Consider the following 26,966-nt stretch of genomic DNA (forward strand, 5'->3'; position numbering starts at 1 on the left):
TGTTGACATGTGGGTCAAAGGAAAGGAAATAAAGTCCCCATTAACTGTAAAAGTGTGCGACGGTTGATGGAGGATTAATGACGTGACCCACACTGCCTTCATGCTTTGGCAAAGTCAATAATTGGTCAGACTTGAGCCGCACGCTGCTTCTCAATCCTCCTGTAATCTAATTTGCCCAATTTGAGGATCACCACAAGGAGGTATAAAACAACACCCGAGGCGACATAAGCCGCTAGAGTGGAGTTTGGCTTTCGACACCGATTGCGACGACACTCTATCCGAGTTTGGACGGACCGAAGCTCCCTCTAACCACCTTAACTATGGGTTGGGAAGGAAACTTTGAGCCGAATGGCACAGAGGGCAAAAACTTCTACATCCCCATGTCCAACAGGACTGGGATTGTTAGGAGTCCCTTTGAATATCAGCAGTATTACATGGTGGACCCCATTTGGTATAGGATGCTGGCTTGTTACATGCTCTTCCTGATCTGCGGTGGAGCCCCCATCAATGGGCTGACATTGTTTGTCACGGCTCAGAACAAGAAACTTCAGACACCTCTCAATTACATCCTGGTCAACTTGGCTGTGGCTGGTCTCATCATGTGCTCCTTCGGGTTCACCATCACGATCACATCGGCTGTTAACGGCTACTTCATCTTGGGAGCCACCTTCTGCGCAATCGAGGGATTCATGGCCACGCTCGGAGGTAAGAGCGTGAATGAAGCGGTGGTAAAAGATCAATTCCTAAGCAAATTGTCCTGCAGGTGAAGTTGCGCTCTGGTCTCTGGTGGTGTTGGCCGTGGAGAGATACATTGTAGTCTGCAAACCTATGGGAAGCTTCAAGTTCAGCGGCACCCACGCTGGAATTGGAGTTTTGTTCACCTGGATCATGGCTCTTGCATGTGCCGCACCCCCACTCTTTGGATGGTCCAGGTAAACCTTTTTTTTTTTTTTTTTAAATAAATAAATCCAATTTATGCCAGCCCAGTCAAAAGCCATCTAAAGGTTGGTGAAGGTCAACAGGCGGGCTACACCCCACCCTGATATTTTGTTGCGATATTCTAGAGCCCTTAATAAATCTTGCATGTTTCTGAGCTGTAGAAAACAAAAAAGGAGAATGTTAAACCCCACTCAGATTGTTTAAGTAACCTTCTTGCAGCGCTAACCTAAAGATGACTTCTTAGCAACAATACGTTGACTTCTCCACAGATACCTCCCCGAGGGCATGCAGTGCTCCTGCGGACCCGACTACTACACTCTGGCTCCAGGCTTTAACAATGAATCCTACGTCATCTACATGTTTGTGGTCCACTTCTTCGTTCCCGTCTTCCTTATTTTCTTCACTTACGGCAGCCTTGTGCTAACAGTCAAAGCTGTAAGTAGCGTGACACACTTAATCACCCATCTGTCGCTCCTTGTTGAATTTAAATCTTGAACGGCTTCTACGTTTTGCTTCAAGGCTGCAGCCCAGCAGCAGGACTCTGCTTCCACCCAAAAAGCTGAGAAGGAAGTGACACGTATGTGCGTCCTGATGGTCTTTGGCTTCCTGATCGCTTGGACCCCATATGCCACTTTCGCTGGCTGGATCTTCCTGAACAAGGGAGCTTACTTCTCTCCTCTGACTGCTGCTCTCCCCGCCTTCTTTGCAAAGAGCTCTGCTCTGTACAACCCGGTCATCTATGTGCTGATGAACAAACAGGTTGGTGCAGCAGATTGCGTTTTTACATCGTCATTTCATTCCTGAACTCTTCTTTTTTTTCCCTTCCAGTTCCGTAACTGCATGCTGAGCACTATTGGGATGGGCGGCATGGTGGAGGATGAGACTTCAGTGTCCACCAGCAAGACAGAAGTGTCTTCTGTGTCTTAAATATAATGACACCTCAAATTCTATGGACATTTTCCTCATTGATTTGGAAACCATCTCGTGAAAAAAACAACAACATCCTGGACTTTTGCCAAATGGAATTACGGAAAATGAATGGACACACAAACAAATATCAACCCATCTGTCAATATGTATATAAAAAGAAAACGGTACGAGAGAGATCCCAGAATGCTACAGAAGTTGCGCATGGTGTTGTCCGTCTGTGTGTGCACATCAGTGTGCGAGTGTGAATGAACTGTGACGACACAACACAGAGTATGACGGCACTCCAAAACGCTCGACGATCAAGTTGCAACCCGCTGCGGCACGGCAACACTGGGCCCATGTGCAATCATATGCGAGGTTATTTTCATGGCATTATGTGATGGTTCATTGGGCTGTTTCAATGTGACTATTTTTATGTATACTATTTCGCAAAAAAAAGAAGAAAAAAAAACATAGGCTGAAGTAAATAAATACATGCATGAAAACATTTGTGTGTACTCTTGATTTGGATATGTTTCTTTTTATTCTAGCAGAAACATGGGATTCCATTGAGGATTAGATTCTTTTCTGTTTGGGCACACTTCAGACATCTGAAATAATCTCAGTTCCGCCAAAGGGTAGTCGTGACTGCCAACTTGACAGCTGCTGAGCTTATCAAATGGTTAATCACAGACTCCTTAACACGCAATGGTAGGTCAATAGTGTGCCAATCCAATGTGTGTCAACGGACTCAAGTAATCTGTTGGGAATCCTTGAATGAATGCATTCCGAAAATGGATGCTAAAACAATTCAAAATCAACAGATTAGCTTGAAATTAAATGAGCAACTGTCATGGTGGTGTTGCTTTCTTTTCATTGACTGAATGAAATAATGAATTTATTTTTGAATGTTTAAAAAGAAAAACAAATTAAAAAAAAGCTAATACATATTCAGAAAAAGGAGTAGGAACAAGTATAATTATTTTTTTAAATTCCAAATCCTTTGTAATTTATATAACACTAAATAATTTGTAATTTTGCATCGAAATATAAAAATATAATTTATTTGCTATACTTCATAATCTCATCCTCATCAGCATATAATCAACCACATTAATACAAAATGATAAATTCAGTTTTACAATTTTCTTGTACCTACATCTGAGTCCCAGCTGCACATTGCCTTCTTTTTTTTTTTTTTTTCCTAAACTAGTTCAGAAATGACTTTACTTCCTTTTAAAAGGATTCATTTATGTACACCCACCTCCATTCAAAATGATTTGTTGTTTTGTTTGGGCAGAACTTCAATGGACTCACTGTATCAAACATTATATCGATAATAATAAAGATGATTTTTTTTGGTTATTATTAGGAGTATTATTATTGTTGATTATTGATGATAATGGCTTTAGATGTCAGTGGGTAGAAGTGCAATGCGGCATGCAGCGTAATGCTATACTGCTCTCTGGAGGCAGTACTTAGTACCACTGGACCATTTTAGAGCATTTTTCATCAAACAGTTAAATATCCATATACACGTATATTTGAGATTTTTGCCGGGTTGTTTTATATGTAAATAAAATACACTCATAACAAATGCGACACACAAGCGTGTAACGCAACTAGGACACAAAAATCGGTGTGATATCTATGTCATGATGTACCCCTTTATTTCCTTCACGCATACTGATTGTAATTGTCAAGATGAGAGCACATGCACTGTAATTTAGTCGTGCAGGCAGGCGGCCCCGGACACCTGCATGCCATTTGCATTTGTGTGAGGGGCAGCACCCGCAGAGAGGAGCCTCACTTCTCCCCGCCATTTAATTACTTGGACCAGTTAAAGGACCGTTTGCAAACTGAGGTCTTAATAATAAAGTGGGTTTAATTCCAGGCTGATGTTCACTGTGAACAACAGGCTTGGATGGATGGAGATCACTGATTAGCTTTGGACATTTTTGAGGCACTTATGGTGATATCATCATTTCCTCGAATTTAGATAATACAATTCATCATCTATTTTGCAAAAATAAAGACATATTGGATTTGTTTTGGTTTTAATGAGCCTCAATAAAAATCATGCAGCAGGGGCAGATCCAGCTCGCAATCTTTAAGTACATTTCCTCAAAATCCTCTGAGCTGTTTAGCAATGACAACAAGCAGTGCTGACTTTATGCAACACTCATGATGCTGGGCTATTCAAACAGCAGCACCTTGTTCGTTTACTTTACGGATGATCAGTAAGGGCCTTAGGCACAACATTTATGATTGAAATCGAATCTCTTCTTTGTCTTGCCTTTGACAAAACAAAAATAAAGTCGTTAGTGGGACTTTTAGGTATTAGATTAATTGACTAAATGGGATGAAACAGCCACTGGGAGGGATTATCTCACTGGCCTTTGCAAAAGAGATAATCAAGGTACGCTGCATGACGCACTCTTTAATGTTCTCCACATGAAGTTTTATTCATTTAGCATTCCCTCTTTTGCTTTCTGCCTGATGACATTTTTAATTCATTTTTTCATGGGTACAGTCAAGCACAAAATTATTCATACCAATTTTGGGCGTGACTCTTATCTAGTCTGTGTGCAACAAAGATAGGCCCAGTCAAGTCAACAGTCAAGCCCCAAATTATTGATACCAATTTCAATTTGGCTTTACATTGTGGGCAGCCCAAGTCACACCTTTGCAATAATCATTATGTCTAAGGCAGATTGCTTACAAAGCACATACTAAAAATTTTAGATCTTTAAGTCGAGCTCGTACAAATGGGAGCATTGGATTTTTTTTTTTAATGAAAGACTGATTTCAAAATGCTTTAGGATTTTAGCAGTGTTTGGTATCAGTATTTAACATTTGGAGTTTTGGCTACAAATAAAAATCCAATCAAGCCAATATTGCAACATTCAATTACACTGAACCAGGCTTTATTTAAAATGAAGCTTTTTGCAAGTGGACAAAAGCACAGTGATTACAATCGTGGAGAAATGCAACAATAAAGAAAACAACTGCACGTTCTTTCTTGCAAAATAAATAAAAAGAAGATCAATTGTCTGTAATACTGAGTGCTGCTCGAAATCTTTTTGAATTCTGTACTGGTGATCTTGGAAAGTGTTTCTTTCTGCAAAGAATTGAGAAGCAATCAAATCTTGCAATATCTTACACAAAGACACTCAAATTTAAACGTAGTAGCAACATCTATTCGTGGGGGTTTTGCAATACGAGCAACAAAGTGCTTGAACACAAAATAACGTTTGCTCTATTATTTATTCCTCAATATATTTGTTATACAGCTATTGAAATGATTAATTACGATATTCTCATACCAGAGATATATAAAGAAGAATCAGTGAACAACAGCTGAACTACGTACATTATCTGACCCATAGTACCACCACGTACATTTCACACTTATTCAGACCTCATTTTGTTTGGCTTTAAATGATGTGGTCAGATGACATCAAAAATGTAAGATGTATGAAACAAACATGTAAGCGATAAAATAAACAGAAGGCAAAATTAAAAAAAAAAAATCATGGGGCCCCTCCTTTACTGTCTGGCTGGCCGAGATAGGTTTGCGGGAGGCCGTGGCTCACTTGTGATTGGTTGATGCTGCTTTGCCGGTACAGCTGCATGCCTATATCCCCTTTTGTCTGCTTCAAATTGTTGTTTTTAAACGGTTGAGGACTAAAGCTTTCCTCTTGAAGGTCAAAGCTGCTCTCACTGTAGAGCTGCTGACGCATTTCTCGTTTTCCAGAAGTGCTCCTGGTGGGATACCTCTGACCCATCTTATACCAGCCTGTCTCTTTAAAGACAAACCAAATGTTTCCAGCCCAAAGGATGACATTGACAAAACCAAAGACCTAGGAGAAGAAAATAAAAAGTGTGTACATTATATGAATGCTGAGAATGAAAAATCTGCTGTTGCCGACTTATTTCTACCTACCACAGACGAGTTGAGCCGAGACCAGAGAGGTTCTTGGGCCGCCGTGCATTTGTTCTCTTGAGCCGAGCAAGCGGAGATGAGTAGTAGCACCTTGGTGGGCTTTGTAGCCACCTTGATTTCCGAGAGATCTTTGGCCCAACAACAACTACTGATGAACCACATAAGGGAGAAGATCACTGTCACCGCAAAGTCCTGCAAAGAGGACAAAACATTATTTTAACTCCTCCTGGTCTTGCTACATCAGAAGCCAAACAGTTACCAACCACAAGTGGGCCTCTGTTGTTCTTTAAGTATTTGTTCTGGTAAAAGACGTAGACCACCGTTGCCAGTAAGGAGTAGAGGAACGTGATCACGCCCACGCTGACAAAAAACTGAGCAGCGGGGGAAAAGTCGCCATCCAGGAAGAGAATTTCCTCTCTCTTTGTTTCACATAGGGGAGCCCTGAAATGCACTTGTTGTAACCTGCAGAGGAAAAGGAGATCAGCTCTCAGTTTTTGTTACGGGTTAATATGAAGGGATGCTTTTGCAAATTATAGTCTGACCAACTAGCCCCTCGTCAAAATTACCTGAGGCCAAATGAGTACAAGTGCTATGAAAAAAATGAATGGATACTTTACCTTTAATTACACTTAAAGCATTTGAATTCTAGAAAGTCAATAAACAAAGTCGATGGTGTCGCTTTTCCTGCAAGTGTTAATTAGAAGCTTGGCTCAAAGTGACTGACAGTGATTGACAGTGAGATGTTTGCTGTCACTGCGCCGCAAGCGACACCAGCATCCAATTATATTGCATGCTCCCCTCACGCAAATGAAACTACCATTAAATTTGGTCTAATTTTTTAATTGTGTAACTTTTACATGGTTGGATTCCTTGTTAGGAAAAAAAAATCAGAGTGGTGGTTAGGTTACAGGTAAGTATTCTCGAGATCCAGACAATATATTCCACTTTGGTCTAAATGAGCGTACCTCATTTTGGATGTGGAGGAAAGATGCCAGTCCAATTTAAAGGGCCCTTTGTCTGAGATGCTTCATTGCATCATTAGACCAAAATGCACTCGGAGCCAGATCAGTCAAGATTCTAACCTTAAGTGGGCCCTTTTGACGTACCAAAATGTTTCCACTATTGATCTTGTCTAGAAGCGTGCACCCACAATGCCTTGGGGGCTGTCCGCTCAGAGATGGCTTCATTTAGTGATCAACTCCTCAAACGGGGTGCGTCTTCCTCAAGAGAAAGTATCGACTTTTCAAAGTTTGAAACATCAAATTGACAAATCGTGACATCATTTTTATATATAGCATGCCCATTTAGATATATGGACAGCGGAGTCAACGTTTGCACTGATGCACTTTGTCAATTCATGAATAATGTAACACTTTCCCGACTGTCCACAATTCTTTTATGGCAACAAGTTGTGAAACCTAAATAGCTCAGCAAGCTATTTAAAGGAGTTTATAAATATATGTATATATATTTTTAAAATAATATATGGTCTGTAAGACAATTTAAAAATGTTGACAAGAAAATGGGACTTATTCCAAGTCCCTATCTGATAATAATTAAATATTGATCGGAAGGAAGTGTAAATTTTTCATTTATGTCTTTTTGTCCCATGCTCAACACATTTTACTGCTAAAAAGCACATGCAACACAAACCATCAAATGAATTTGTTAATATGAATATTATACACCAAGTCAAAAATGTGTCATTGATAGTAGTCACAGTGTACCTGAATGGATAACCAAATTCAATGTTGATGCTCCTGTTGCTCTGTCTATTGCCTGCACAGTCCACTTTAACCCGGAGGTGTCCATGGTAGCCGCCGCATGTTGCAAACGCACAAATGGCAAAAATCTGAGGAGAAGAATATGATAGCAGTAATATGAGGACACAAGCATGAAAGACTATCAAGGGACATGTCTGAGTGAATGTGGCTTATTGCATAATGTATTGCCATCAATAAATCACAGGACTGATTATTACAATATCTAATTGGTTTGAAAACAAAAGCTGAATAATTTAAAGGTAGGAAGTGCTGCTCACTGTGCACTAGAGGGTGGCCGCAGCAGCGCAGGCTGATTCATTTTCGCATCAAACGTTTGGACAGCTGTGCCTTTGCGAGTTTCAAAGCACCGAATACAACATGTAATCTAAACTGAGTATGTTTAGCTGACTGCATAAGAGGAAACAAATATTTTAGATCAAGAATCACTCTCACTACAGCATTACTTGCTATTTAAGTGCATGCAACCTGGATAACTACTGGAAAAAGTATGATAAAGAATAAAAAATATAAACAAAATAATGAAATACAATTTCTTGGGGTGGAAAAAAAAAAGAGGAAAATACTTACCGGGGCAAATATAACCATACACATTTAAAAATCCCAGAAGTGTGTGGCCCAAGTCCACTCGGTGTCTGCAGCGTTTGTCATCAGGCTGGGATGTGGATAATATGAGGAGAGGATCCAGCGGAGGGGAGGGCTCACATGAGGTACACTAACTTCCCAAAGGAGGAGTCAGATATATTTCGGATGCGTATTCATTTAAATAAAGCCATATTGCCAGCATAGTGAACTCAGCAGGATTTTTCAACAATCAGTTTCTTTAAAAATCATTTTTTGTTATCTCTCAGTCGCAAGTTATGAAGGCCTAAAAATGTGAATTTGTTTGGGAGGGTGGCAAAAATTGGCATTGAGGAGGCTCAGACTAGCATGCAACAATTTTATAGACTGGCTTGATACTTTTTATATGATAGCTTTCCTCTTGATATAAAAAAATGAGTGCTGTTCAAATCAAAGAATACTACCAAAATAAACTGGTACAAAAAAAATGAATGATGTCGCCCCCTTCTGGTTCCAAAAGAGCGTTACATGTTCAGCTGATGTATTTTGAATCCCCATTGCTGCTTGCGTAACTTGAACTGAATTTAAAAGCTAATGAAGATGGCAGCCTTATTATTTAAAGCTGCAATTAATAAATACACTAAATGTATTGACATTAGTTGAAATTGTACAAAGAGAAATGCTGATAATAATAAAGTTTCCTTAAAAGAAGTAACGGTATGCACGGGCTCCAAATAATTAAAAATAAATAAATGAATAAAATAAAATAGCTAAAGTCTTAAATGTAAATGCTGAAATGTAATTTCAAAAATATTTTCCTTCGTTAGCTTTCATGATAGAGGTGATCCAAAAGAGGGCAGCACCTTATCATATATTTGAGCCCTTCTGAAGTACTGAACAATTTTTCATCCCAGAATGCATGAGACAATTGTGACCTCTTGAAGTAACATTTTCTTCATTTTTAATGAACTCACCGATGGTTGGACTCTCCAATGAGTTTCCTGATGCATCAAGAATTGGAGGAGGGTATGAGGACTTCTGCCATGGTAAAGTGGCGAGGCTTCATCCCCTCGTTGCATTATTAATGAATCTCTTTCTGGCATCATCTTTCTGCTCCTGCCTGAAAACTGGGAGAGGAAAGAGACAGGCATAAATCTCTCTTTCTCTCTCTCGCTATCTCGTTACAGATTCCAACAAATCTAAGCTGCATTTCCTGCAGGTGCGTGCTACGGGTATAGTTTAAAGCTTCGTCTACGAACTTAATCTAAAAAAGCAATATTGAAGATGGGTGGAAAACGTTAGAGCTACCTTTTGAAGCAAAATGTGGAGGACTCTGTTATGTAAAAGGATTTGTGTGGAAAATGAGCTCCTCCTTGCACCAACAAGCCAATTACTGCTGTTGAAGGCACTGCAGTCAAGCCTACACGGATGCACGCATGTTAGTTTTGCCAGTGTGTGTCGTCATGTTGCTCTCTGAGAACTGCAAGGAGCTGCAACACTGACCCTATTCCATCAATCTCACATTAAAAAAAACAGCATTTAAATATTTCAAAAAGCTCCTCCTGTGAAGCTCTGAGCCGCAGTTTGACCGTGTGTGTGCGTGCGCATGCGCCTGGCTGCACTTCAGATTCAATATAAATGCGGGACGGCCCACAATTTTTAATCGGGGCTTCTCAGAGGGCGTAATGTGGCAAGAGTCAGATTGATTCGCGAGTTCTTCACAGTATCTGGACCGCTCCATTTGGCTCCACACGGGAAATGCGGAACAATTTAGTACAAGGTGATTGTGCGTAGTGGCAACTTGCAAACTTTTACTTGGACCAATCACGCCAACGTAAATCTTAACCAGGACGTTTAAAAAACCTGCACCCCTCTTTTTCCAGCTAACACCCCATAAAGCACCTCTCTCTGCCCTTCTGAAACTGTGAGTAACTCTGCGAGAACAGAATAAATTCAAGCGTCCATGCATTTGTCCACTGGTGTCGCCATAATCGTTTTTTGTTTGTTTTGTTGCGGCCACATATCTCAACCCCCAAAACATTGTTGCATTGTAACATTATAACTGCAAGATCCCATTGGTGCTTTTTTTCCCCCCACAAAAATCCACATTCTCAAAATCTTAATATTACAGGCCTGCATATTTTCCCAAATCTGCAAAAAATATTGGGCCTACTCATGTAGTTTAGGGCACTATAAGACAAGGTGTAAGTGAACACCATCTAGTGGTGAATGGTGTCACTACAATTAAAAGCTACAATCGCTATATATATTTGCATATTTAGCACCCACAAATTCACATGTTCACCGATCCTCTCATTTTTTCAAAAATATTTTTAATTTTTCATTTTTTGGGAGGGGGACTTTTGTCTACAATTACCAGCGTTGTATGTGTGCGTCTAGAACAGTGAGAGCATTTTGCCTCGCCCCCTTGCACAACTTCAAACAGCATTACAGGCTCCATGAATCAACAAAGACCATTTCAGAGCTTTCTCTCCTATGCTCTCAATCAATTAAAAAAATGCTCAGTGTGGAAAAAAAAAGCCGTCTGAGGCAAGTCATGAATATATAAATGTGCAGTTATTGTGTGATATTTCATTCCTGCCGCAGTGTCTGCCGTGTCACGTATGTATACCGCCTGTGTCAAAGCTCCAAGGACGTCAGCACATCAATGCACAAAATTCAACCGTATGCTTGACATAACACGCCAATCCAGTCACTTGTTGCTTTGATTAATTCACTATACTTGTTCATTTATCTCTTTTGGGATAAAATCACTCAGAGAGACTGAAGGATGCAAAAGCCAGGCAAGTCTCTGCGACGATTATTAATAATTGATTTATAGCGTAGGGGTGAAGGAAAGTTCACGTCTTTGATATGGTCTTGGCCCATTAATACTTGCGCAAATCTCAAGAAGCAGCCAATTTATTATCCCTTTTAATCTTTGCTGCCACAGTGTTTTTTTACCATCTGGCACATGTGCTGTATCTGGAAGACCCACCCAGCATTAAATAAGTCTCCTATTTGTAAAATTGAAGTGCCTTCTCCTCTTCAAAAGATCTGACCCCGTGATGACTCACTGCTTAAATACAAAAAAACCTAATAAATAGATCTCGGCATAATTGTTCGTAAGCCTTTGAGTGCCACGGTAGCGTAAATGTTCCTCTCCGGCAAAACAGTGTGTTGTTGTCCTACAATAAAGTACATCAACATTTAATGTGTATACACATTCTCGTTAACTCATAGGCGCTGGACTGAGAACATTAGTTAATTATTCATGTTTAAAAGGTTTGGAGAATGCCACATATCCCCGTGGTACTCCAATAGTGTGCAGTCACATAAGACCAAAGGGGATTAGTCTCATCCTACAGGAAAAGTCAACTTATGAAGGTCTATAAAGCACAGATTGGCAGCTAAAGTAAGAGCAGCGGAAGTGTCTTGAAAGTGCCGTTAGCTCTGGGGAATCCACTGGTCAGATGTAGAGCAGCAGTCAGCCAGTCCAGCTGTCACCTTCACTTTAGTCTCAACGGAGAAGTGCGACGGTCTTTGGTGCTTGCTGAGTTTGCACTTAAATCTGAGATCTTTATACACTTGAATGTTATCATTGTACAAAAAGATGGAAAGTTTTGTATTGTCAGTTATGGCTCAATCCCAATACCACCCCTTACGTCTCGTTCCTTCCCCCGAGGCTCTAAGTGATGACATCAAGAGTCTAGTACGTTCTCAATTCCCGGGGGGATTTTTATTCTTTTTAAACCTTTGTCTTCGTCTCTCCAAAGAAGAATTAGGGAAAGGGGTGAAACAAAGGTTTATAGGGTTAAATAGGATTTTGCCTGTGTCAGCAGATTCTTAAGTGGTTCCTTTACTTAAAGTAGAAAGAGCTAAATAGATTGTTCTAGTCACGGCAATCAATGATAGTCACTTTGTTTTGGATTTGTATTAATTAAACGATTCATCAATAAAAACGTCTAAAATTGAACATAATTGTTTTTCCCCATTTTTGTTCAAGATGCAAAATATCACCAACAACAAACAAAAGGAAAAGTCAACCCCCAAATTTTCCTTGTAATTTGTTCGCCGCAGCCCAACTAGTGGAAACGTAGTGTTCCGATAAATATTTTGTGGAATTAAAATCTACCTGTATATATATCTTTTTTTATTATTTAACTCCAAGCTTTGTTTGCCTCCAAATTGTACCACTTTTGTGGCATTGACTTAGGCGACTCCACTGTAATGCTCCCCATTCATGTGCTTTCCACCATAGGGAGAGCGGTTGTGCACTACTGTCATCTTAACTCACGCAGGCTGACACATTGTCACTTTAATCATATCATCCGGGCCGTGGGTCGTGTCAGGAAGCAAGACAGTGAAGGTGCGACAGGTTTTTTGCTGCACTCCTGCTTCGTTGTGTATTTGTCTCTACAGAAATAAGATCATCCTGCGTTGGCTCATCTTCAGCTGATTCACAATGTTTCAGTTGTGTGACATCAGCATACAAACCCTCAGGTCTGAATCTGTGCAATAGCAAAAATTGGCATGTCACAAAATATTTTTATAATCTTTATGGCACTGCATTATGTTTATATGAGGCATAACTTTTCACCCACCGCAACGAATAAATATATAAACAAATAAAATATGTGCAGCATGTGTGGCTGTGTTAGGATTCAATTTTCTGTCAAGGGATGTCAGGCAAGGAACTAAAACAGTTTTCCCCCATCTAAGCTTTTTTTTTTTTTTTTAATGGCTTTGCTCCTGCCTTCTAAATAGGTCTCAGTTTTTACTGCTGCCACGCATGCAGTGCTTGCTCTGACTGCTCTCTAACCGGCCTCATCATCAAAGCATTTCCTGCACGGCAGCCATTTTAGGTGTACCGCTGCTGCCCCCAGGAAGCTGAGACGCGCATCCTTCCCCGCTCTCCGTTCAGGACCGGGGACAGATTTGCAATGCGCATGCGCGGAGTGGAACGCGTGGAAGCACATCGCCTGCTTTCTTTTCTCTCTCCCCTCTGAGCCCTCCCTCACCACGCTCCTTCCCCCTCGTTTGTGCCCCTCCCCTCCCTCCCCCTCGCATCCGCAGCAGGGACTGGCCAATAAAAGAGAGAAAACACGTAAGCATCGACGCGGGCTCGGCGCAAACGGAGGATGCTCAGTGGGAAGCGGCAATCATCTCTCAGCACCGCTCGCACCGCTCACTTCTCCCCAAGCCGCCGAGCGCAACCTGGGCCTCTCCACTGACCCGACCCCGACTCTCATCCACACTGCGGCCGCACTCGAGGTGAGGAGGGCTGGGAGACCTAATTTGGAAGGTCAGGCTCCTTAGTAGGAAGGTCATCGCCTCAAGAGCAAGATGTTGGATCCGTCGTCCAGCGAGGAGGAGTCTGACGGGATAGTGGAGGAGGAGAGCAAGGAAGTGATGGCCCCCCAGGCCGGATCCCGCATCTCCCCGAGCAGGACCAGTGAGAGCTCCGGCGGACTGGCGCCTAGCAGCGGCCGCAGCAGCGCCAGGCCGACCAGCCCGAGCCCATCGGCCGCCAGCGAAGAGAAGGACGACCTGGAGAAGCTGCAGCGGGAGGAAGAGGAACGCAAGAAGAAACTGCAGCTCTATGTGTTTGTCATGCGATGCATCGCGTATCCATTCAATGCCAAGCAGCCCACAGACATGGCGAGGCGACAACAGAAGGTAAGCGCACCCCCACGCCGCCACCCCCGCCCCTTTCTCTTTTCTCTTCTTCCCCCTATTCCCTTTCCTCTTCGGTGCAAGGGCATCGTTAATAAGCACATGCTGCTGAGACGCCTCCTCTTTCACATCATTGATGACCTACATAAGATACAGTACGGCTGTGTCGGGGGGCGGCTACCTAGTAGCAGCAAGGGAACACAGCACACCTCCGGTTTGTTTTTGGTGCAAAAAAAAAAAGAAAGGAATCACCGAGCATGAGTGGGAGCATGATGAAGTAGCTCCCGGATAGTAGAAAAGGAGGACACATGGTGGTGCAGAGCTACTGACTCGAGTGTTGCACATGCACAAAGCTCCCAAGTGAGATCGATTGTGCAGCCCAGAAAGCACATTAAGTGTGCAAAGGCACGCAAGGAGCAGAAGAAAGAAACATTTGCATTGAGACTTGTTGCCATCAGCAAATGTAGGTGAAGAATCAAATGAATGAACCCCCACACACCTTCATCAATTTGGCCTCCCAAGGTGACTTTTAGGCTCGGACCTTTGGAGGTAGCCTTAATGAGCCTCTTAACCCACAGATGGCGAATGACTCAACATTCATTTCAAAATGTTCCCTATACACCTTAATCTGCTTTCATCTATAGATTTGTGCATATCACTCACGTGCTTTCAGGTTGTTGTGTGATGTTCAACTGAAGCCAATTTTAGGTCAGGATGTCCTTATCTATTCTATAAAACGTCACCACAGTTGCATACTCTTTATTATTATTTTATTTAAAATCTACTGAACAGGAATGTATGAATCTGTCTTTCCTCAGGTCTTATCCACTCCGTAAACAACATTACAGATATTGCACACTCTTGTTTGTATTTAACCCGCCGTCTTCTCTTAGACACCGTATAGTCGACATTTTTTGCTGACTCATGTCCAAGTGTATGTGGGAGGCTAAACCACTGTGTTTCCATGTATTTGTTTGTTTGTCGTCCCATTTGGCAAAGGTTACCGACAGTCTAATGCGTGATTAGTAATGCACTTTTATATCTGGCAACTCAGGCAGCCACAAAACCTTTGAGCTGTGGGTGGGTGAGTGAATACCTGAACAAACACGCCATTGTGCAATGCAACCCAGACCAGACTGTCGACAGTCAGGCTGCGCAATTCCATTTCGTCCCCATTTCAAATAATCTATTATTTCGGAAAATAAAAGCCCATATGGAGAAAAATAGAGAGAATTAGGCATGCAAAGTCAAAAAATGTCAAAAATATGAAAGGAGAATAATTACATGGAAACCCTTAACAATGTGGGCTATTAAAATGTAAGTCAACAACATGTCATTTGTTAAGCAGTCATTCGGTATTCGTCGAAAAGTAGCATATATTCTTAAATGCACATTCCTCACAGTGCATCCTATTACGGATTAGTCACACAAATATGATGAAGTCATTCGTTGGTAATGAAAAGACTCAAAGCCAAAGCAAAACATATGGAGCGGCTCCATGGTAATCTGTTATTAGAGGGTCTGGCACGCAGGCACACAGTCAGCCATGGACTATCGGGGAGATACAGGCCAGGCTTCAAAGTACGTCACCCCCGTTGCTGCACCTTCAATGTGCCGCCGTCACCTTATGAAAGGGCAACACAAAAGGGGGGAAAGGGCCTTTTGAAGGGCGACGGGGAAAATGTTTCCGCCTGCTAACCGACTGGCATCTTCATGTAAACTGCAGAGCGCCACTGCCACTATTCAAACGTTCATATTTTATCTGCTTACATGTCTTGGGACACACTTAAACTAATTGCATAATTTACATTAAAGGATGCTGGGAGTAGGTGACTGAGGTTATTGATAGACATGGAATGGAGTCCCCATTATTTTATTTCTGCCGGCTTAAGTCCTCCGTTTTTCATTAACATTCGAAAGCCTGATGGAATAATAATGACTATAATAATAAAAAAATATTGTTCATTACTGGAGTAACTGGACTCGTGATGCATCATTACATTAGTGTGCCTTACAAGGATTATTGTTTGCACGCACCAACTTTGGTCCTATAATAGAACATTGTTGTGAGGTCACTATAAATATAACTCATAAATGTCTTAATGAACGAGCAGGTTACCAAAGTCAGAATAAAATCAATTAAGAACAAGACAAGAAATCATTTTTTGGGGGACTGCTGAGCAGAGCATAAAATACAGTTTACAATTGAACAATATTTAGGAGTGTTGTAGGTGATGGATGAGAGTGAGGGTCAAGTGATGAGTCAGGTTACTGCTTTAATCTCAGTGTGAAATATCTCAATATTGTACGCGCTGATTGCGGCAGTATTTTTGAATTCTGTTTTGCAGACATAAATTCCAAATATTAAATCTTAAATCAACTTAGAGAAATGAAGATTTTGTGCTGTCAGCACCTTAGCCATTTAGTACTTGTATGAGTGTCTGAACTTCCTTGACGGTGGAAGTCTTAGTAAAGGGTCTTGATGCGACAGTGCGTGTGTGAATGGATGTTAAAGTATTGTATCCTGGAGGAGATGACAGGCTCATAGGTTGGTGTCAGACACCGCCTCTGTTCTTGACTGATTGTTTCCTGCGTGCCCTCCCGACTAGTGGAGCTCAATCACTTTCACGTTACCAGTCTTCTCTGTGCTTTGGCTTCTTAGAAAGTCCTGATCAGACACGTTGGACATCCAATGCAGGAAGGGAAATTATAGATAACTGCTACAAGTTTTTAAAAATAATTAATATCAAATTAGCAATCCGATAGGTAATATTATTCTAATTGTAAACGGCAAATCCAAACATGAATTATTGGAAATTTCAGAGGATATTAATAATCTAATTATTAATAAATAATAATTAATTAAATAATTGCAGAGGATAAATATTATATAAAAGAATATATATACAAAAGATCCCATAATATTTTTTCCCCTACTTTAAGTATGATATCAATCCTTCAAAACGTTTTTAAACCATATAATAGTCAACCAAAGAAATGAAAGAGTGCTTCAACACTTTGCTAACATATGAAGTACTGTAGATTAAAAAAGAATGAAAAAGATAAACACAGAAAAATACGAGAACATGTACTCATATCCTTTGCTAAAACCACCATAGATATTCGTCGATTGTATGTTAGCATTAAGTTGGAAAATGCGGTTATTTTACCATAAATGCAATCCGCTTTGTTTTTATTGGTTTGGTCCAAACTGTTGCGATGGCCTCACAGTCTACAGTATGAATAGATGACAGAAAAGCTTCGGATTTTTTTTTCCCCCCCCCACTCTCTAGTATGATTTGTTATTCCCGTAAGTTAGCCTGACCCAATCATCTCCTAATAGAGCATCTCTTGGCTCAGCACTTTCTAAAAGCATCCAGCTTCTGAGCGAGGGAGCCTCTGTGATGTGAATGTGAATTCAAATCTGTGCTACTTGGGTGAAGGTTGCCTCCGTGGTGCTGAGCGCGGTGAAAATAAAAAAGACTTTCTTGTCAACATTTCTCATTGGCTTGCTGTCATTGAACTATGAGAGATCAGTTCTCGTTTTGTTAGGGTTAGACCACTTGTCTTTGTGTTATTACACCTGGTCTGCAGGAAATATTTTGCACAATTTGGCAGCCCATTTCATTTTATTAACTACTCAAAACTCATCAGCCACAACATTAGGCCTTGACCTTTTCGACCATGCAGTGGCAACCAAAAATTCTACTTGATTCTTTGCAAACGTGGTTGCGAAAGTGAACCTGCTGTAACATTGTGGCTGTAATGTGTATAATTAGAGCTCAGGTACAAAATATAATGAGAGCGCCATGGCGTATCGTTCCGACACATCAACTGGAAACGAGACACTTCCATAAAAAATCTTCCAGTTTCTTTATTAATAAATGCGTCAAAGGAAAAATTCACCCATCGACCTAATGGCTTCGAGTTTTGCTGATACATTTTTATCTCGTTGAAGTGATATATTAATCAAGCTAAGCGTGGCATTTCAGCTAATGGATGAAAGACAGCTAATATAGTAAAAGATTGGATCTAAGTGAGACGGGAGAGATAAAATGGCAAAACAGAAAGAGGCAATGTACAATTCAATTCAATTATCCATAATTGTGAGTGAAACTGCTGCAGAAACAAAAGATAATTGCATGAAAGTGTCTTAATGTTCCTTTTTGCTTCCCAGTTGAGAGGTTTCAATCTTGGCTAAGGGCGTCTCTGTGCTTGTGTGGCTGCTCCAGCTTTCATTCGAAAAGCATAAATCGAAGTTGTCCATAGGTGTGAGTGTGAGTGATTGCTTGTCTTTACATGCCCTGTGGTGAGATGGTAACCAGTCCAAGGTGTATTTTGCTTCTCACTCACAAGTCAACTGGGATAGGCTTACTCGTGTCTAGGCCTGTCACGATAATTACTATATCGACTGACCATTCCATCAATAAAATGGACACAGTAGGTTTTTTTTTTTTTCCCCAGACTCGATAAATTCTCATTTACACGTGTGTTGACAAAAATCACAGCAGGACATTTCCCGACAGCTTCACGGATATTATTACTCGCTTTTTGGCAAAGGAGAAAGCCGAGAGGAGATTGTGCAGGAAATAAAATAAATCTTTTTTTTTGTTTTCAGTTTGCCACGACTAATTGCAGTTTTTACGAACAAAGCCCCAGTTTATTTTATTGATATTTTTCATTTATCTAATATGTTAAGTCAGACATTAGCATGTCATGCAAGAGAGACAAATTCTTACACTTGTATGGCTGCTAAGAATGTTAAATAAAAAAAGAAAAAAAAGGTTACATCATGCCGAAAGCTTGGCCATGTAACCGAATAATTCATCTAAGTTCAACTTCTTTTTTTGCATGAAAACATTTTAAACAAGAGGGAATGTTTGTGCTCCAGGCACATTTTATTACTCTTCCTTCAGAGAAGAATGTTATCAAGATTACATTTGAACATGTAAATGGGGCTCATAAAATGACTCATCAGTGAAAGGCGACTCATGCCGGATGATTTGCATTCTTCGCTAAGAGCTTTAAATTGAGTTTGGCCTGCAAAAAAACCCCCAATACACATCCAGTCAGAATAAAAGAGGCTTTGCGGTCAAGGTCAAAGGTGGCTTTCGAACGATTTAACAACATTAGTGATACAAACTGTGGACGTAAGAGCGTAAGCCTAAAAGCAGCCGAGGTTAATCCTTTACCTCCAATTTGTGGACAGGACTCATATGGTGGAAAAAAATATATACTCATTCTAGTATTTAATGTATAAAAACAATTCCCAACATATTTTGCCTCCAACTCTGCCAGAGTTGGCCGTACTTCTGCTTCATTATTCAGATGATAAAGCAGCAGTAGCTGATGAATCCAACACACCGGGACACTGTTGTTAGTAGAAAAACAGCAATCGAAATGAAAATGTCACCCCGAGGAGCTTTTGTGGGACAATTTAGGATTTGCTCTTTCTCTTTTCATCCCTCACACAATGTGCATCTGCGAGCCAGCTCGAAAGCTGCATCTCACATTCTGACGTTCACCCTGCACCAGTTGATTTCTATTTCCGTGGCGCACGTGTTAATTAAACCTTTATGTCCCAGCAGAGCCCACGTGATCCCCCATGTTAGACGTCGACCGCAATTTTTTCCCCACCCTGCCTAACCTTGACATGCTGACGAGAATGAAACACTGTTTCATGACTGAGCAAATCCGTGAAGCTTAAAAGGGGCTTAAGGTTAGTTGGTGTGTCCGTCCTGAAAGATTAATCTACACCCTCCCGTCAATCTCCCTCTAGAAATGGTTACTGTATAGATAAGTGCAGTCCATTTACAAAAGGTAATCCCATGTTCTTAGTACATCATACAGAGAGGAAATCATGTTGTTGACGAATGATGATGTCACAGCTTGAAACATACAATAAGGGTTCCTCTAACTGTTATTCCTACAAATGTTGCAATTTAACTATAGAGCATTTTCTTGAATTATTTTGGCAGAGGGCATTTGTTTTCATTGGGCGTTCCTCCATTAGCAGGATTGCGCAACAATTTATTTCTCTGAAGTTTTGTGGCAGCAGGCAGTGTCACAGCCGAAGGAAGAATGTAATAAATGTTTAATTCCGATCTGCATAAAGCTGATTATTCTCTCGATTTGCGACTCGTTTATATGAACTTTTTGGAAACTTTGCTTTATCGTGCATGAATTTTTGAATAAGGCATACAGAGAAGTATCTACGGAGTAATTGAGCGCTGATTCTAATTAGGTCTTGGTTGAAGTCTGCAACTGACTCGAAGGCATATGAGGTGCAAATTATAAACTATGAAAGTCATCATTAATCCGCAACCTGTCAAAGTACAAACATTGTGAATTGCATTTTTTTCCTCCTCTAATTTTTGGTTAATTATTTGAAATGTGACAAGACTGCATTTGGCACACACCTGCAGAAGAAATTGAATTTGTAAACAAGATACTTGTACTGCTTATTTTCTCTTGACATAAGTGTGTGAAATCAATGTGTGATTATGAACAGCAGCAGAGAAGGGGCCATCCTTCCTGCTTGAAATGATCTTTTGTCCTACTGCAGTAATTGCTAGGAAAAAATTAACTCTTCTTATGAATGAGTCTGCACAGCGCTGAGAGCGCGCGTCATTCTTTTGTGAAGTGGACTCATCTTTTCAATTGCTGCCTTCTTTGATGTCATCTCAAAATAAAACATTTTTATCCCCCGAGCCATTTCTATGCTGTTGGTGTTACGTGAAACATTGCTTCAGTTGGAAATAAGCACGCCATGATGGGAATTGTGGAGATTTTTTTTCCTCACGTATGAAGGCAGCGAGGATAGAGATGTCCAGGCTGTGCAAGAATCATTACTGCAGTCCTCTGCTCCCTGACTCAGGCCTCAAGAAAGCAAAGAGCCACCTGGGGGGGCAGCATCACCCTGCATGTCAGGTCCAAACACTGGAGCATTTTTTCCCTTCCTGCATTGCTGAAAAGTGGCGAGACACTCCTATGTGGACGACTTGAATGCTTGCCTTCACCTAGAAAGTGTTGTTCTCTTTGCAGAAAGAAACTTTGCTCAGATGTATAGGGACAATCACGATCAAATATTTTTAGAATGGATGATTCATTCGATTAATCGAATGATCAAATACAATTTTATTCCCATTAAAATGTATTAGAAATATTTTTTTTCTGATTGCTAAGCAATATCACACAAGAAAGATTGATGATGTCATTGTTGTAAAAATATGTTTACAAAACTCTGATTTTGATGAAAGACATAAGATAAATCAGCTTGCTTTCATGAAGGACTTGAGAAATCTGGGATTATTACTTTAGAGAGCCAGAAATCAGAAGTTACTTACTCGATTATCAAAATACTATGCGTTGTCGATTAATCGAGCAATTTTGACACTCCTAATTACAATGCAGTTTTTCAAATATATGGATCCAAACGATGTTATAAAACCTTCCTATCAGCTAACAGGCGTCTGCTGTTATGAAACCAGCTTTTCAATCATTTAAGTCACTCAAATTTGGTTACTTGTATCAACTAAACCGCAAAATGTAATTAAAAACCTCTTGATCTCCTTCCCCCAGAGAGTTTTGATAGCTTAGTTTTGCTGTGACCTTTTCAAAGAGCCCCCCGCCCGATTTCAGCCTGTAAACCACAGGACGCTCGCATGTCCATGCCATTTATGTCATACTTGTGTAAGGGCTCATTTTCTGCTCGGTAACTGCATGACTGAAAACCGGGGCCGAGCAGAACGGGTGCTGTGAGGGAGTGGGTGGTGTGATAATGGATGTCTGTTACGAGAAGCGGCTTAGCTGGTGGCGAACGCCGTGTTCTATGACAAGCATAGTGGAGCTTGCGGACACGCGACGTGTTTGCCGTGTGTCCGCAGAGCAGAGAGCACACCTGGCTGTTTGCTGACCCTGACAATTGCCGTTGACTCACACAATGCTGCAAATGAACATGAACGTGTCTGCCCGGGGGGAGAGAATAGCCCGAGCACCTGTCTTTGTGTTTCTGTAGTCTGTGACCACAGTGGCTTGATGGCGTTGGACTTGCTGTGTTTGACTTTGTGCAGCTGTCATGTACTCGTGCTGTTTGCGCACGTGATGTGAAATGTGCTTTGTGTTGAGAATCAAAAAAACAAAACAAAGAAACAAAGGCGGTTAGTTTGTGAGCAATAATGTCAACCTGCATTAAGAAATATTATGCAAATTGAGTTCACACAATCGAGGGCTGAATGATCGTTTTGGGTCTGAATCGAAATACCAGACATGTGATCGTCAAAGCTTTAATTTTCATCATGCACACAAGTCAGCTGTAAGCAAACTCTATCTTTAAATTATTTTTTTAAAAGCAAACTTTTCAATGCAAGTCTCATTTTAAATCCCATTCAGGCATATTGAATGTTACGGTGAATGATTAATGCGGATATTGAATTTTATCTTCAGTATATTTTATGCAGCTGTGGTTTTAGAAGAAGTTGTTTGTGTAGACTTAGTTGAATTTTCTGGAAAGATTCATAGTTGAATTTCCAGCCTGCGGTCCTGCTATCTTGTTGGCTCTTCATTCACGTTATTGTTTAATTAAATTTGTACCCACGTCTGTGAATAACCACAGATATAAATGATGCTTTATGTTCTATGCCAGGGGTGTCAAACTCATTTTTGTCGCGGGCCGCATCGTAGTCATAGTTTCCTTTTATGACTGTCAGCCCAAATAAATGTATGAACGTCTCATATTAGGCGACACAACAAACTGATAGATAACTAGTTTTGAAATCAGAAACTAGTAAAAACTGTTAAAAAAAATGGTAATAAAAATTGCAAGCCACATCGCTATTTTTTAAAAGTAACGACAATTTTCAAGTTTTATATTGACACATAAAGTCAATGCAAAATTTGTCTTTGCGGGCCAAATATAATTAGACTGCGGCCCAAATTTGGCCCGCAGGCCAGAGTTTGACACACCCCTGTTCTGAACTTCATTTAGGAAAACACCATCAACTTTCGTTGTGATGTAACTTCACGAATCACACAAAAGTGTCCAGTAAGGGTGATTCAGCAAACTGAGCCACTCAGGCTATATGCTTTATTCATTTAGATAATTAATCCATCCGTCAAAGCGCAGCAAGGACAACAATGTCATTCAACCTATAAGATGTGGAAAATAAAATTCTCGAGATCATGCTGACCCTATAATTAAAATATGACAAAATGATCAAAACATGTCACAGTTACTCCACCTAATGACAGAAGCATTCGGCTTGAGTCGTATTTACAGTACAGTCAAGTAGTTTTGAAAGTTTACCGTGCATAATGCCTTTTCTTGGCTCCTCTATTGATACGTGGGGGGTGATTAATGTTTACTTCACTGCTGCAAATGAATCACGGGGCCCTGCTGCAATCTTGATAACAGCCATAGAGAGAGAATCAATATGCGCCAAGTAGGAAAAATATGTCTTGGGAATGTGGTTCAGATGAAAATGTAGGCACTTTCCCTCAGCCATCAATATGGTCACTAATCACTACAGTTCCCCAATCAGCAGTCTCGCTTTTGTGCGCGAAATGTTGACGAAAAGATTAATAGTCTGTCACCAGCAAAGCTACAGAAAAGCCAAAGCTAATGATTAAATTGAAAAATTCCATATTTTAAGGATTTATGTTAATCATCATTCCACACCCTGAGGAGAAAATGAAAGCAACTAACCAGTTAAGCTGACTGCTTCAACTCCATTGACTCACATTAGGTTGCTTTCATAATTGTTTGGCATAGAAATTTCGCATTTAATTTGGAAAGCAGCGGTCGTGAACCAGCATTCTTCTGCTTCACAAAGATGAAACTCATTACTAAGATCAAACCTTCTCACACCGAGGCTTTCAAAAAAGTGAAGCGTGGAATTGATGAAGTTGTTTTAATACTGCTACAACTAATAGTAATAATAATGATAACAATAATATTGATATATGAATATGTTAATAATAATAATAATAACAATAATAATAATAATAATAATAATAATAATAATAATAATAATAATAATAATAATAATAATAATAATAATGCATTGAAATTATATAGCAAATAATGTCAGCGTCCCTAAAAATGATTAGCTTTCGTGCAAACGGATTTGAGTTAATTCTCATTTATTTTTTTTAAGCAGACTGAAGGAGTTTGGAGGATGCGACAGGCTTATCGAGATTGCCTCACAGGCACATGATATGGAATGCATTTGCATCTTCCTCCCACACCAAAGTCTGCCATTTTCTAACACACGCACACGCATATTCGCGGCTGATCCTGGTGCTTGTATGATATACACAACAGCTTGATGTGGAGACAGCATTTGTCACAGGGAGATGGCCGCTCGATTGACTTTCAGGTCACTGACTCTTTCAGCGTGTGTTAAATCAATTCAAGGACATTTAGACCTGAGTGAGGTGGGGGGAAAAAAGGGGGAGAAGAGATCAGAGGTGCATGTTATTTTAATTAGGTTCTTTATGTGCATATAAAATATCTCAACATTGAAGCAAATGAGTTAAAAGTTAAGTGTCTGAATTCATTTGACCACTCTTTAAATTATAGGGAAGGTTTTACCAAGTGAATTATGCACCATGCTCTTAAATATGCAAACCTCTTTTTACTCCAACCAATCAAGGTTCCTGGCAGTTATTAAGCCAAGGCACATGTTTTATATTAGCAATATCTCGGAACACACCACCAAAATCTATAATAACTGGTGCTGTTACAAGACAAATGTCCTACATAGCTCATTTGAAGTTTTGTCAAACTTTAATATAGAATTTCATTTCCAGAACCTACAAAGCCAACTTGTTTGCGCAGCAGAGTTTAGAAAAGGTGAATAAATGCCGCTGAGGTTCCATTTCACTGTTATCAGTGTCCCGTTTTCTTGTTGCTCTCAGTTCAAGGAGATGGATCGGTTTGGCAAAGTTTATACTAAGGTGGGGGCACGCGTGGGATCAGAGTGGTAGAAGTCTGTGACATTAGAGTTTTATTCATGAGGCATCATTTAAAAAAAAATAATAAGAAGATTGACTACTGCTGGTGCGCGCGGCTGCGCCTCTGCAGGCTTTACATCACAAAGACAGAGCGGAGCTGGAAAGCTAAGTTCTCGATTTACTGCCCAATCTTTACTCCTGAGGTCATGACCCCCGTGTTTTGCTTGAAAGTAGGCGATTGCACATCCAATCAGCCAACACGCCCTTTTTCGCTATCTCCCCGGGTGATTTCATTGGCTGCAGAGAGATTTAGGAGCGTGTCATTGAGCCTTTTCCACTTTATGTACTTCGTAGGCCAAGAATAGCTTCCGCCTATACTTGGAGAGTTTGTCAGGCCAAATGAGGAGGCAGTGGTGGACCACATCTCCCAGCTAGCCGGGGAGTACTTAGCCTAGTTCCGTGCTGACAAGAACATTTAAAGACTGGCTGGGATAGCATTGTTTCAGCTAATGTGCGTCCATTTGGACAGTGTTGTCTAATCTCGCCTTAATGCTTCCTTGTCCTTTGTGTGCCCTTGCCTCGCCAGATAACAAAGCAGCAGCTTCAGCAGACCAAGGATCGCTTCCAAGCCTTCCTGAATGGAGACACGCAAATTGTGGCGGATGAAGCCTTCATCAATGCTGTGCAGAGCTACCACGAGGTACCAGCACAGCATAATCACAGCAGCACACACTCAATCAATCACAGCCATTTTTCCACAGAGCAGAGGCTGGATGACTTTCTGAATTCATCACTGACTCACTGCATGTCCACGTACATTTTTGCTGATTGTAGTGCAAAAACGCGGTTGGCCGGAGCAATTTCCATGCACGGAGTCGAGCCACGCGTTTTTTTTTTCAGGGCCATAAATCCAAGCCCCCACGCAGAACTGCTCCAGTTTCCATGTCAAAACGCTCAAATCCATGCGCTGAGTGATAAAATGGTGGCTGAGGTTTCTCACTGTGAAGATTATGAGTCAGACCATGTGGCTGACACAGCCGTCTTTCCAAGCTCACGCTCTTCAATCCACATAATGAAGCAAGTCATTATTACTGTGCATGCTCGAGACATGACAGATAGCGTATATGAAAGGTCAATTCTTTAATGGAGGGAAAAAAAACAAGCAAAGGCATAATGGCAAAAGGGTAGATAAATCTTTAGACAGTCGGTAGATGGCTATACAGCCTAATTAAAGCTTCGCCGACATGTGAAAAATGGCTGGAATATACCCCACTGTATTTTCATGATGGATTTTATAAATACATGAAATGGTAAAAAATGAGCTGACTAGCTAGTGTCTTTTAAAAGTGTCCAATGAGGGAAAATGGTTGCTTTTGGTAAGAATTTACACACCTAAGGTTCCCAATAATGTATCAAGAAATCCAAAAAGTTGTGTCAAAAAATCTCTCATGATTTTAAACCAGGGGATTCAAAATAATTTTGACGTTTTGACAGAGACACCCAAAAAATGTTTAATTGTCTCGTGTGAATACATATACGTAACAAATAGTTTTGAAATTAGCAATAATATTTTTCTCAATTATTGTTGATGTTAAAAGGAAGAAAATAAATCTTGCAAAATCTCAACATCATTATTTACTTATTTTTATGGGGGTGGACATGATTTGCTTTCGCGGGCCTTTTAAAATGACACAGTGGGCCGGATCTGGCCCCCAGGCCTTGAGTTTGACACAGATAAATAACCGTATTAGTTTCCTTTGGTTTAGAACTACACTGTAGACGTGAATCTGTAAGGTATTTTAAAATGGTGTTAACCTGAGTCACCAACACAAGAGGGGGAAAAGATTACAAATATGCTCTCAGTATGATTCTGCACACTTCGGCACTTTTGCAAAATATTACGACCGTAAAAAAGACTGAATTTTTTATGAAGTTTTCAGAATGGACCGTAATGTACCGGGGCACCTACTCTGAATATAAAAAGGATGTGGAGTACAATCATATCCAGAGCTTTTTTGTTTTTCCAATTACAAATGAAATTGCTCTGCTAATTGAAAAAAAATATTGAAGTGGTTGTTGGTGTTCTATTTTACCACCAGAATGAGTGGGAGACACAGTAATTAATTAAATCATTGATTTTCCTAAAGACTTGTGCGCTTTTAAAGGCCTCTCTAGGTGGGAATCAATGGTACCAAAGCTTT

The 26,966-nt window shown here is 40.5% G+C and overlaps 3 protein-coding genes across 9 annotated transcripts in view; 2 read left to right on the plus strand and 1 right to left on the minus strand.

Moving 5' to 3' along the window:
- Window positions 1–226: 226 nt before the first annotated feature.
- Window positions 227–2,356, plus strand: LOC148390859 (green-sensitive opsin-like). The gene is made up of 5 exons (XM_088389173.1): window positions 227–705; window positions 764–932; window positions 1,209–1,374; window positions 1,459–1,698; window positions 1,768–2,356. Exons 1-5 carry the CDS (start codon window positions 321–323, stop codon window positions 1,864–1,866), a joined length of 1,059 nt encoding a protein of 352 aa, XP_088245299.1. The 5' UTR covers window positions 227–320; the 3' UTR covers window positions 1,867–2,356.
- A 2,397-nt stretch (window positions 2,357–4,753) lies between these two features.
- Window positions 4,754–9,765, minus strand: synprb (synaptoporin b). Of its 3 annotated transcripts, XM_088389174.1 has the most exons (7): window positions 9,640–9,765; window positions 9,445–9,556; window positions 9,111–9,263; window positions 7,522–7,646; window positions 6,058–6,256; window positions 5,795–5,986; window positions 4,754–5,711 (listed from the first exon to the last, which is right to left on the minus strand). In XM_088389174.1, exons 3-7 carry the CDS (start codon window positions 9,240–9,242, stop codon window positions 5,382–5,384), a joined length of 978 nt encoding a protein of 325 aa, XP_088245300.1. In that variant the 5' UTR covers window positions 9,243–9,263; window positions 9,445–9,556; window positions 9,640–9,765; the 3' UTR covers window positions 4,754–5,381. The 3 variants fall into 3 exon arrangements, with proteins under 3 accessions (XP_088245300.1, XP_088245301.1, XP_088245302.1); XM_088389175.1 differs by lacking the exons at window positions 9,445–9,556; window positions 9,640–9,765 and adding an exon at window positions 8,146–8,294 and having other exon boundaries at window positions 9,111–9,235; XM_088389176.1 differs by lacking the exons at window positions 9,445–9,556; window positions 9,640–9,765 and adding an exon at window positions 8,146–8,290 and having other exon boundaries at window positions 9,111–9,229.
- Window positions 9,766–9,795: 30 nt separating this feature from the next.
- cadpsb (Ca2+-dependent activator protein for secretion b) overlaps window positions 9,796–26,966 on the plus strand; it is a 54,338-nt gene continuing 37,167 nt past the window's right edge. For 3 of the 5 annotated variants that reach the window (XM_088389136.1, XM_088389137.1, XM_088389138.1), the window contains exons 1-4: window positions 9,797–9,916; window positions 10,020–10,060; window positions 13,213–13,815; window positions 25,352–25,465. In XM_088389136.1, coding sequence (XP_088245262.1) covers window positions 13,483–13,815; window positions 25,352–25,465 — 447 coding nt within the window. In that variant the 5' untranslated portion in view covers window positions 9,797–9,916; window positions 10,020–10,060; window positions 13,213–13,482. Of the gene's footprint in view, window positions 9,917–10,019; window positions 10,061–13,212; window positions 13,816–25,351; window positions 25,466–26,966 lie in introns of all 5 variants that reach the window. The other 2 variants (XM_088389139.1, XM_088389140.1) reach the window with 1 other exon arrangement.

Source organism: Syngnathus floridae, chromosome 11, assembly GCF_059516105.1.
Source record: "Syngnathus floridae isolate MCC-2025c chromosome 11, RoL_Sflo_1.0, whole genome shotgun sequence".
NCBI lineage: Eukaryota > Metazoa > Chordata > Actinopteri > Syngnathiformes > Syngnathidae > Syngnathus > Syngnathus floridae.